A 12,641-nucleotide genomic window follows, 5' to 3' on the forward strand; every position below is an offset into this window, starting at 1 on the left:
AGTTCGCTCTGGAGATTTAAGCCTAGTCACACAGGTAACATCTTCAAAAGTCTGCAGTAAGGATTAGACTTATTTTTGTTTTCTTCCTTATAAGAACTAAGAAAATCCTAATCCTTTACAGAAGATCTCTAATCTTGGAAGAAATCAAAGTTGTGAAAGAATTTTCCCTTCCAGAAGGAAGTCTCGTATCACTGAACTGCACTAAGATTGCCCAAATTCAAACCAATAAATTAAAAAAGGTTTTTTATTGTACTTAGTACCGGAAATGTTTTTACTAAAAAAACCAAAACAAAACCCAAATAAACCCCAACTCATCAATTACATAGAAATACACTTGGCAAAAGCTTTTAATTTAAAGAGGTCATAATAAAGGTTATAAACTTATTGAAATAAAATTAAAAAGCCTATAATACCCTGTTAACAGAATGAAACATTTTATAGCATCACAGTAACTCTTCTGACTACTTCTTGATGAAATATTAGTTTGAAGAGTTATTAAAGGCTTTTGGCACTTAGTTGCCTCTACTGGCAGTTATGGAAGGAAAAATTAAAATGAGAATACTTCATATAATTAAGGTGTTCCAGGTGATTAAACTCACTGGCAATTCTTTCCATGCTTCAGTTACTTATTGACATAAAAATGCTTATTAGAGATATGAACCCCTAGATAAGACAGCTTGCCACGTGTCTCAGTACTAAAACTTTACTGATTTAGAAGATAGTGCTGCTTCAATTCTTCTCTTTTATGGCCTTATATATGTCACTAGAATATGGCACCAGGCATGAAAAGTCTTGATAGGACTTTTTCCTGCTTTCTTACACTCAAGAAGTTATCATTTCTGCCTTTCACTTCTTACATATCTCCAATATAAATTCTATGTCATTTTAGTACATATTAAAAACATTCCAGATATCAAGATGTTCTGGAGGTATTTTAAAATTTATTCTCTTCACATTACATACAGTCTGAGACAGCTCCTACTACTTTCTCTCAGTTCTCTCCCACCAAACATCCCTCCTCAAGAAAGGCTAATTTTGGTACAGTTTCTAGAAACAATGAAGTTGCCAAAACTAAACTTGATTGAAACAAAGTAAATCTAAACAAATTAATTGCTGCAGCTCTTCAAAGCACAGAAGTAAACAGAGAAACAGAAGAGTTAGCTCTGTGTCAAAGATGCTTGCACTTACAAACCATACAGTAAATATGCTTTTTGAGCATTCAGGAAGTGTTGCATGCTAACAATGGCAGCTACAACACAATGGCTGTTGACAATCAGAACATCAAAACCATTATTCCACCCAACTGCAAACAAAATTCAAAGATTTTTGCTCTGAAACCCTTTCCAAAGACTGCATCAGTATGTTTCTCATGGTTATTCTCTATCCCTAGCACACCTACATAGCTCCCAAGTTATTAATTTCTTCACAATAGCTCTGTGGAACAGGGAGTTTTGTGCTGCACCTGCAAACCTCTGATAATACTTTATTAAAGCACAACCTTTTTGTCTGAAGGTCAACAGTTATTTACTCATCTTTTGTTAAACTGAACTGAGTTTGCTACCAAACTTCCTGTTCCTGGTGTGTGTCACAGAGGGTGGTCTCTGGAGTAATATGAAAACTGAACAGAAAATGTCCACTCAAGAGATTTTCATACTAGACAGTGAATGACACAAAGTTATTCCTTGTATTACAAAAGATAGTCTCAACAGATGAACATCCATAAATTTGGTTATAAAGAAAAAAACCCTTTATTTTTGTGTTCAGGCAAGAAATACCAGCTTCTCTCCTCTGCCAAGAAACCTGGAATGTACTACAGCTCTAAGCACACATAAACATACCTTCCTAACATCTGAGCTTTTAGGTTCTGTGGTCCAGGTGATGATTCGAGACACTGCTAATCTGGTTTCACTGGAATTTACAAAATCTCCTGGATCCATCTGTTGTGCAAGAGTCTCTATGTATTTAAGGATTGCAACTTTGACCTGCAAAGAGAAAGAGGGTCAGGGGGACAGTAAAAACGGTGTATGTGCTCACAGAGTAGAATGTTCATTCCCTAAAACAAAGATGATTTTTTTTCTCCCAATTAAACTAACCGTATTTTCAGCACTCTACAATAAATGATGTTACAAATGGATAACATTTAAAGAAGGAAGTTATTCCACAGCAATTAAAATATTAGATTTCACTTCTAGCAACTAAATGATACCAACCATTGCATATTCAGCTTATATTGAACAAAAAGAAAACCAAAGTACTCTGAATATTTATGAATTATCAGGATTTTCGAGAACTACTCAGAACCATTAAGAATTTCCCTCAACTACTAAAATTAACAACTGATGAACCAGTGATCAGTTTCTGCTATGCAGTTAACCTTTCATAACATGCTAGACTTGAGCAGTCACTTCCTTTGGGGATAAGCCACATGAATCTTCTCATTAAACACTAAAAAAAATGCAGAATAGAATTTCCACAAAAGGCTTAGAAGGGGTCACATGCACACTTTTCCTTTGAAGATATTTAGAAGCTGAGAGACATGAATTTACCAGGCTCGTAGTACAACTACTTAATCTTTTTAGTAGCTTGCACCTTTTTATGACCAAGGGAAATGTCTAAGTGACATGGACACTGGGAATAGCTGATACATGTAGGTTAACAGTGAATACTTCACTTCCACAGCAGCTGTTAAAGCTCCATTTCTCCGAAGTTATCCAACAAACAACAGCTGGAGGCCTTCATCTTATGCAGACCAATAAATGCAGGAAAAATCCCCCACTATTTCCTAGATTCTTTCCAAGGAAACAAACCCCACAAAAATCGCCACAAAAGAAATCCCAAATTGGGCTACAAGGTTTTCTAAAAACAAAGTAATAGCTAAAATTTAATTTAATTTTTTAATTACCAAGTGTAACCATTACAACACTATGTTTCACTGCCCATGATATAAACATATGTAATATCACATCTTCAAAAAAAATTACTGCTAAAAACAGTACCACTTGGAACATCCAGAGGCATATCTCCCAGTGAAAAAATATTGAATACCTGATCTGAGAGCACAGTATTATTTAGTGTTTAAACTACTCCCAGAGAGTAAATTGCACAGACTTCTAGAAAGACTGAGGTTCTCAGGAGACAGAAGATGAATGAAGAGAGTTCATATTAATAAAGCTTTTCACAGTGAGACAGATATCCAGTTCTGGAAGGGGCACCTTTCTATGCTCCAATAAAATGAAGGAGTATTATTACTGATGAAAAAAAGAAAACCCACCCTGAGGGTAAACTCCATAATAGCAGCAAATCTACTTATGATGTATTTTTGTCACTATTTCTTGTAAGTATATACAGACTTGAGATTTAGAAATAAAAGGTCTAACACAATCCTCTTCAACAATCCATTTAATCTGGAGATAAACCATTTCTGACTGCAATGAAAGCAGCTCCAGGACTTCTTACAATGAATATTTGCTGTTTATCTGAAACCACTGTCTATGAAGTTGTTTAATACTGTCTGGACTTCCTTTGTGCTCTTCTAGGTTCAATTTATTGTACCTATGCTGGACTACAAACACTGAGACACTTCTGTACAACACAAAGAGATATTTTGTTTAAGAATAGCACTACTGTACTAAGTGAGCTGAAATATAGGTCAAGCCACAGTTAGCACTATTACTCACAAAAAAAATATTAGATTTAAATAAACATTTTTCACAGATAATGACAAATTCTAGCATGGAAATATGTGCAAGTACTTCCAGAGATTCAGGACACACTGTAAGGATGCTAGTCAGTGCCAGAAGGCACTTTTTTTTCCTGTTGTGTAAAAAAATCTGAGATTTCTAGTTTCATTTGCTGCATCAGGATAAGACAGAAACATTTCACCTAACAGGAAAAAAATAAGAAAAAAGGAGAAAAGATGTAAAGAGGCTGCTTTATTTAATTCAGGAAAGAGTCCATCTCTTACAGGGCTTCCCTGGGATGTAAGAGAATCTGCCTTACTGAGACTGAATACAAGCAATCACACAAAGTGACTTCCAGCTTGCCACAGCCCAGGTATCTGTCACTGAATACTGAGGAGTGATGGTCTCTGGCCATTATTTAACCAAATTACTAAAATACACACTACAGATGATTTCAGAAGTGCTCTCTCATCTGTGTGAACCTGTGTTGTGGGTTGGGTAGTGTTTTAATCCAGAAAATTTAATATGGACTTAGAAAAAAAAAAATCTTCTGATGAACTGCAGCAAAATCCTTGGTCAACAACTGAGTGTTTTCAAAGGAAAGAAGGGTTCAGAAACTTGTACTGAACTTAGGTCACACAGTGCTTAAATCAGTTCCACACAGTGTGAGCCATTAGATATTCAGCCCAAGAAAAATGAAAGTGATGACCTGAAGTGCCTCTCAGGACAAAACCCATCCTTTGGAAAGCTCATGTTCTGCACCTGTGAAAAGAAGCTTAACAGATTATATCCCATCAAGAAAATCTGACTCCTGTGGCCATCCATCTATTTGACCCCAACACATGCATGTGGCACCTCTAGACTGTGTTTCTGCAGTTCAGCACACCAACATGTAAAGTGACATCAGAAGGTACAGACAGCAGAAGACACTGTGCTGCATCCTCCAGGGCTGAGCTCAGCAGAATGGCATCTTCTCTATGTTTGGTCCTCTTCCTGTCTACTCATCCATATCCACCTCTCTGGCCACATATCAGAGGAAAATGTCATTTGTAGAAGGGAATCTTTCCACAGAGCAAATTTCTGACCATCCCTCCTTATGTCTGACCATCTTTAGGATGCTGAAAAATCCTTCCTGACTTTTCCTGTCAGAGTGGATGCTGTTTCTCAATGTATCTAGCCCAAAGGCACATTCTGCAACAAAAGAATCATCCAGCAGAACAGGAAAAAAAGCCTGAAGACTTCAGGAAATGGAGTTCTCAATTCATCTGTTCGATGTCTGGGTGCACTGAGGATGGGATTTTGACAAAATACTTGAGAAAGTGGATAATAAATAGATTCTTCTGTAATTTATGTTCAGTAACTTCACTGTTTGAATCTGGAGGTTGTAGTTAGCTCAAAGATGGAAGTAGGGCACAGATAGCACTTTCTTCTGAAGAAAGCTTAAACAGTTACACATTTTACTGTCCCAAAAACTCAGCTGGAAATAAAATCAAGAGTGTTTAAAGTAACAGTTGTTCTTCTATGGAGATATTTTTTACTGACAGCTATATTTTGGAAGGCTCTCTCAAACACAGGCAATTCTTTGCAGAATGTCTTCCCATGAAGTGTTTCAGATTTCTTAATTCCTCCTAGGTCACACAGTGAATATTCTTGAACTCCAGCCTAGCAGGAGTCCATGTCTCACTCCATATTTACCCCCTCAGCTTTGAAACATGATCCATCTGTGTTTACCAGCTACACTACTGTAGGAAAACAAGAACATCTCAACCATCCAATTCACTTCTGGGGAGGAAAACCAAGTGAAACAAACCCAAGCCCCATTTGTTCCAAGATTTATTTAAACAACAAACTGATTTTTACTACCTCATTTGCTGTCTTCAATAAATGACAGCAGTCCCTTTTTAACACAGCTCTACGAAGCAACAGTGGTCAACGTATCAACTGTCCTCAAAAGCTTAAAAATACAAGTTTTACTGTATCATAGACAAAAAGGCATGTTCATGTGACTTCAGGTTCAACATAACTTGGGAAAAGTCATTCTTGTGCAGTATCAAACTGTCAAAATAGTTCGTGCAGGATAAAGCAGAAAATGCCAGCTATCATATGCTTGTTATTTCCCCATTTATATCACTTTTAAATCTCCTTAGGATTTGATGCATTTATCCCAAAATCAACTCTCTCTGGAACTGTACGTGTGCTATAGAACATATATTTACTTTTCAGTTATACTGGCAGGTCTAGGGCCTATAGATTCTTAAGCAAAAATGTGTGCAATTACATTATATTATATGCTGATTTTTAATATAGTAACTCAAGGCCATATTAATATTAAATAACTTTCATTAATTCAACACCTATCAGGCTGAACAGAGGGAAAAAAAAAATATATATTTGAACTAAGCAAACACAACTGGGAAATCACAAACATAAAATTAGAATAAGACTTGATAGAGTGAGTTTGCATAACCAGCTTGCTGTTAGGCAGCCACGTTTTTGTTGCTCATTTTTACTGTGCTGTGGTTTTATTAGATCTCTCTTGCAGCAAACATTTTCATAGTAGTGTAATGCTTAAAATTCAACATCTTGCATGCTTAAAAAGTCTCTGGCAAAGGTTAGTAGCAGCATACGAAGGCATTCAAATAAAAATTATTGGAAACACTGTAAGAGTTTGACATAGGGTTAAGAATCAAGACAATAATTCAGACAAAAACCTTGGAGCTCCAAAAAGAGCGAAGCTGGTCCTGTAGTGCTGGCTTGACTGTCTGAAAGTTTACAAAAACAAAATCCACTAATTGAAAACCTTTTTCTTTTTTAAAACAAAACAAAAATAAACAATTGATATTTAAATATTAAGGCAAGTAAATGTCTGTCAATCAGGATTTTTGTTTGCAATGTAAGCCTGAAAATCCTTACCTTCAGACTAGGTGTTTGGGTCTGGTCAACAGTAAATCTCATTAAAATACTGAACTGGAGGTCATTTGGAAAAGATTCCCTGTAAAACAAATCAAATCAGGTTAAGTTATGTAATTCTCTTTGAATAGGTGTTCAGAGGCACAAAATAATGTGCCTCATGCCTCACAACATGTTAAAAAAAAACCCAAAACATGATAGTAGCACAAGGGTTTGGACTCCCTCCCCCAAATTCATTACCTTGTGACATCAAGTGCCTTCTGAACTTTGGCCTGTACAGACCCAAGCAAATCTGCACCCATTTTTTTCAACAGCTGTGTCAGCAGCACAAACAGCCAGTCCTGCAGATCTTCTTTATGAACCTGGATGAAGTCCACCAGTGTCTCCAAAAACATGCTGAACACCTAGAAGGCAGAAGAAGATGGAAAGAGGGTAGGATGGGGCAGAAGAGGAAACAACACTGACGTATGCTGAACTTACAGACAGAGAAGAAAGCAGTCAGGGAATCAGAGGCAGAGAAAGGCAGTGTTTTGCAGCCAAGCAGGAAAACCAAAAAGAAAAAAAAAAAAAAAGAAGAAATCTGCCGCGCTGTTTCATTGGCTTTTGATACAAGAGTACATTGGAAACGTTAGCTGATTTCTGGAGAAGTTGGACAATTAGGTATTCCATGCAGTTTGGTCAAGAAAAGAAATGCTTACTGTGATGGCTGGCGCAACATCAATGTGCTCAGAAAAACTTCATGTTTTACCCTTTCAAGCTTGCTCATTAAGATGGTTTGACATACTCCTTGAGGACTACAATACCACTTTCTAAAACACAAAAAAAGCAGCTACGATTCTTTCACAAATATTTGTAAATATCTGCATTAATAAAATAATGAAAACTGGCCAATTCCTTCACAAAAAATACTTGTGGAACAGAACAAGATTCTCCTGCTACTACAGGTATCCAGACACAAAATTATTCACCAGAGGAGGGGAAAAAAGCCACAAGACTTTTCAGATTGGCAGGTGTTTAAAACACAAAAAGTACTTTCATCTTTTCAAAAACTTATCCTTTGTGTTCTTTTCAATAAATCATGCTGAAAAAAACCTGCTTCCAGTTAAGCAAAAAGTGTATTGTTGTATTAAACCTCTAGCACTCAGACCAGGAAAGGTGGCTTTTTGGAAGGAAGGTGTAAAGCAGGGCATGACAAATAGATAACTCTGTTTTAACAGCTTTTCTAGTATCTCCACGATTTTGTGTGTGTTCAAGACTTGTGGTAAAATCAGGATGTGTATGGTCTATGCCAGCGTGGCCCCTGTGCTTCCCATTTCTCTGACAAGAAAAAGGGGTGTTTGGACTGAAAATGCTGCCTTCACCACTGATAACAGACCCCAGATACAGCACAGAGCTGGGTACAGAAGCAGAAGTACTGCTGTGGTGCAAGGAGAGTTGGAGAGATATTGTCTCCTGAGTATTTATGACATGGGGACAAGGTTGGGAACAGCTGCTGCAGAGGAAGGGCTGGAGCATGTTGATAGTCAGGTCAGGGTAAGTAAACTCATAGAGTGAAAAATGCATAAAGTGAAAAACTCCATACTGTTATCTTTAAAAGAAGTGCCTCAAACTTTATATTAGAAATAAAAAATAAATTCAGATTCTTTTTGCCAAGGAAGAATGGACCAGATGATCCTTGAGGTCCTTTCCAACCTGGTATTCTGTGAATTGTATGATTCTTTCAGATTCTCAGAAAGACCAGGGAGAGTCTTCAATAGTGGAATGCTGTGCTAGATACAAAACACCACAAATCCTACTCAACATAAAGCCCATCAGGATGAGCTATTTAAACTTCCCCATTTTGGGCTAAACTATGTTACAAAAAATAAAATCACAAACTCCTCTGCTCTCTGTCTAGAGTTGTGCTGAAATCTGAGGTTTATAAGTTAGGCTCCCACTTCTGAGAAGGAATTTTTGTGCTTGAGATTGGAAATGTCTTCTGTACTCAGCTGAACTGAAACAATCAACCACATTGTGCATCCACAAAGTAGTGGGCAAAATCATAAGACTGGGGCAGAACCAAACCAAAAAGTACTTTCTATATTGAAATATGACAATCTTTGGACTTCATGGCCCTAAAATAAGGGGAAAAATCTTTAGGACTTAGGCAAACCACAAAAAAAATTCTGGTGCTATCAAGATTACGCTGGGAGTCTTACAATTGGATTTAAAATCCTTCAAATTAAACTGTGTAGCTCAGCAGAATTTAATAACTGAAGCTGTTTCTTTGAGTTTGCAAACACTGACACTCATGAACACGTGCGAGCTGAACAAACTGGTTACAGCCTCTTGTCTGATGGGGCAGCATGGACTTCTCAGCACACTGGAAACTTGAAGTGGTTTAAATCGAAACCATTACCAAGTGAATCATGAATGACTATGGCAGAAGTACTCTACAGATCCTGTGCCAATGTTTTAGCTGCTAAAAATAAACATTTAACTGAGGAGTTGATGTTGTTCTCAAGCTTTGTTTGATTTACCACAACGAATGTGGAGTGAACTCAAGTAAGTTGAGTCATTTTGGTTTATTTTACAAAAATAGTAATCATGCCATTTTGTCTTAGGCCCAAGCATGAAAAATTTAAGAAGGCTGGAAGAGCACTTAAGGTAAAGGATGAATTTGGAATGGAAAATGGAACTCAACCACCTCTGTGTTGGAAGAATGCCTGTGGGTGCTGCAATTTTTTGCAGCTCCCATTTGTATGATGTAGATTAAAATTCTGAAATCCAGCATCTGAAGTTGAAGTTTAATAATTTGATAGTGGAAAAAAAACAAACATATGAAAATAATTCTGAGTGATCAACCTTCCAAGTGAATGATATCAGATGTGCCAACCACCACAATATGAAGCAGGATAACCAAACAATGTCAGTTAATTAGTAGATAAAGCACATCTTGAAACTTTACCACACAGTTTATGTAATTGTATATAGCATTTTATGATTGCAAAAGGCTTGACACTGCATGAACTCTTTGGGGAAGAAAAATAGAGAAAAAGGGTTAATTGCACATCCATGCAAGTAAGGTTAGGCTTCCAACGAATATTGAACCAACTTACTCTCTAAAGAGAGTTCCAACACAGGGGACAGCATGCAAAACAAAACAAAAACAAAATAAAACAACAAAACAAAATAAAAGGGAAAAAGATAAAAACACACAAATTAGTGGCCATCAATACAAAGTTCCTGTATGGAATACAAAACAAAATAAAACAAAAAAAAGGTATTTTAAAACTTTTATGATAAACTTAGTCCTTTTATTGGGATACTCAATGTAGTTTAAAAGTAAGCATTAGGCATGTCCTTCAAATCCTTCTCCCATTTTCTCCTCCAAATGATGTTATTCTTTTCCTAAGCAGTTCCCTACATCCAGCCACTATGTTAAAGTGAACCTTCAAAAGAAACCAAAACAAAACCAAAACAAGAACAGAAGTGGTGACAGAGTACTTCCTACAGAAGAGTCTAAGATGAGAACTGTGTTGCCATGTGTGCGATAAAAAAATTGATAGCTTATAAACTATTAATACTTAAAGGATCCCACTGATAAGATTTTGATAACAATTAATAGTTTCACAACGACAAGCATGCAAGGTCTGCATGGCTGGAAGAAGTGTACCATGAGCTGTAATATGGGTCCAATTTTTGAAAACCACAGCAACATTATTTTATGTCAGAACGCCCAGTAAACGCCACAAAACAAGCAACTAGAATAATTAAATATATCTTTCCTTTATGCCTTTAGAAATGTTACAACAGTCTGCTGCCAACTAAACTTGGGAACATTTTAATTACCCTTCCCTGACTTCCCCACTAGAATTTCTGGGGTAGTTCTGATACATGCACAGCTGCAATATTAAATAACCCAAGAACAAGCAACATTAAACCAACCTGCTATTCACAACTTTAATTTAATTGAAAAGACAGTAATATTTAAACATTTAATTTTCATTCCTCTCCTCTCACTTAACTGTTCTTCTTACACAATGTGTTCTTCAGTCTCTCTAACTCTTTGGCTTCAATATTTTCTTTTGTGTTTCTGCACTATGTGAGCAACTTTGATACCATGTTGCTGTGTGCAATACAAGTCTCTTCTAAAATACAGTATCAGAGGTAACAAACAACTAAGTCACTTTTTTTCAAGCAGGAAAAAAGGACAGAGACCTCATCACTCTTAATTTCATTTTTTCACTGCAGCAATAAGATGTAAAACCACATAAAAACTATTGCATAATTAAAGTTGCTTTTCAGAATTCTGGGAAAAAGCCAGTGCTGCTGAAGCAATGACTGTGCTCTGAATTCTTCTCAGTTATTTTATCAATTCTGACACACAGACGCAAAGCGGGACATGTTATACTCAAAAGATGTTTCCCAAAAAAAGCCTATAATTCAACAAGGTTGCATGTTTTTTTACAGGATAACTTTATTCAGCTCTTTCCTTACTGCTGCAGCCCTCGTGCTATGAGCAACTCTTGTAATTATAAAGCTGTACTAGTGACCCAATTCCCACAAAAGCTGTAAAAATACTACCAAGCAAAGTAACTCAGTTAAAAGATTTTAATGGTCTTAGAAAATAGGCCATTTTCCTTGTTATATCATCCATATTGGCTCTTAACCTGCAGAAAAGTGAATAAACCATTGCATTTTCTTTTAGATCAAAGTACATTCTCCACCTTACTGAACACTGAAAATGTGTAAAGATGATTTCCACTGCCAGCCCTAGCTATAAAACTGGAGGAAAACATAAGCTATGATGACACAAACCACCCTGGGAAATAATTAAGGACACGTTTGATATAGTTCATCAGACTAATTAATGGATGACTGAGTCAGACCACTTCCTATATGATTTGAAGTACTGCACCAGAGCCTTTTGTTTCTGAGAGAATAGCATCCCTCACGTTGCAGTGGACTCTGTAAACAACCTGACTTGTTAAAAATTGTTAAAAATTTTGACCACAAACTGCTGAAATACTTCAATGCATTTTAGATTAAAATAACCCTTATTTCCATTTCCTGAAAAAAAGGTGGAAAGTTACCATGTTCAAAATTGCAAGTTAAATGGATTGAAACTGTCAGCTGCTTCTAGAATAGTTCAAAAATTTGGACATAAAAATTCTTATGTCCAAATATCACTGACATTTTACTGCAACTTAATGTTTTCAAATGTTTACTGAAAGCAAGAAAAACCTAAACTTACCTTACTGTGAGGATCAGCAAACATTCTTGTGAAGATTTCACACAACCTTTTCAACTCAACACGACTGTCAAAGTGACAACAATATATATTAGTCAGCTTCCCTACTGGCACTAACAGAACATCAACACACAGAAATCAGAGACATCAACTGTAATTATTTATTAAACAGAGAAAAAAGCATTTTGTTCAAGACATGGATAAAAATATTAGAGACTGTCTAAAATGAGACTTTTCAACCTAGAAGTATCTCTTTAAAGTTATTAATGTATTACACAATTCCTGACTATTCTAAAGGAGCAAATAATGAAAATGGTATTTTTAGTCGCTAGGAGTGAAAAGATTCTTCTGAATAAATATCTCAATAATAATAATAATAAGCATCAACATAAAAAAAAAAATGCCCTTCCACCAATACTAGATGCAAGCACTTTAAGTATCTTGTGTATTGCAAGAATTCTCTTGATTTTAAAATCCATTTCTTCACTAGATCCTACACTCTAGGGGACAGAAGTGACAATACCTCCCTCATTCTCTCTGTAACCTTTAGGACATCAGCCTGCTTTCTTACTTCCCTTGCCTCCCTGCAACACTGAAAAAGAGTGACCATATCTCTCTCATTCCTACTCCCATCTCTCTGTAACCTTTAGGACATCAGCCTGCTTTCTTACTTCCCTTGCCCCCCTTCAACACTGAAATAAATTGCTTTTCCACTAACATGCCTTTTTACCTTAAAGTTCTCTGGTTCTTTAGTAAATTTTGCAGGCCTAGGAGACCCTCTTTTCTCTCTGACCAGTTGGAGCTGGCACAGCGGTTCA

The 12,641-nt window shown here is 36.4% G+C and overlaps 1 protein-coding gene across 1 annotated transcript in view; it reads right to left on the bottom strand.

Annotated features, from left to right (window-relative positions):
* LOC103781686 (CLIP-associating protein 2-like) overlaps positions 1-12,641 on the bottom strand; it is a gene marked incomplete at its 5' end in the record, with an annotated part of 44,903 nt that overhangs the window by 10,539 nt on the left and 21,723 nt on the right. Inside the window, 6 exon segments of the mRNA XM_008949406.1 lie at positions 1,839-1,982; positions 6,594-6,672; positions 6,831-6,994; positions 9,689-9,691; positions 11,827-11,890; positions 12,554-12,641. The exon segment at positions 12,554-12,641 is cut by the window's right edge and continues 24 nt beyond it. Coding sequence (XP_008947654.1) covers positions 1,839-1,982; positions 6,594-6,672; positions 6,831-6,994; positions 9,689-9,691; positions 11,827-11,890; positions 12,554-12,641 — 542 coding nt within the window.

The sequence above is a fragment of the Merops nubicus genome, unplaced genomic scaffold, assembly GCF_000691845.1.
Source record: "Merops nubicus isolate BGI_N331 unplaced genomic scaffold, ASM69184v1 scaffold7201, whole genome shotgun sequence".
NCBI lineage: Eukaryota > Metazoa > Chordata > Aves > Coraciiformes > Meropidae > Merops > Merops nubicus.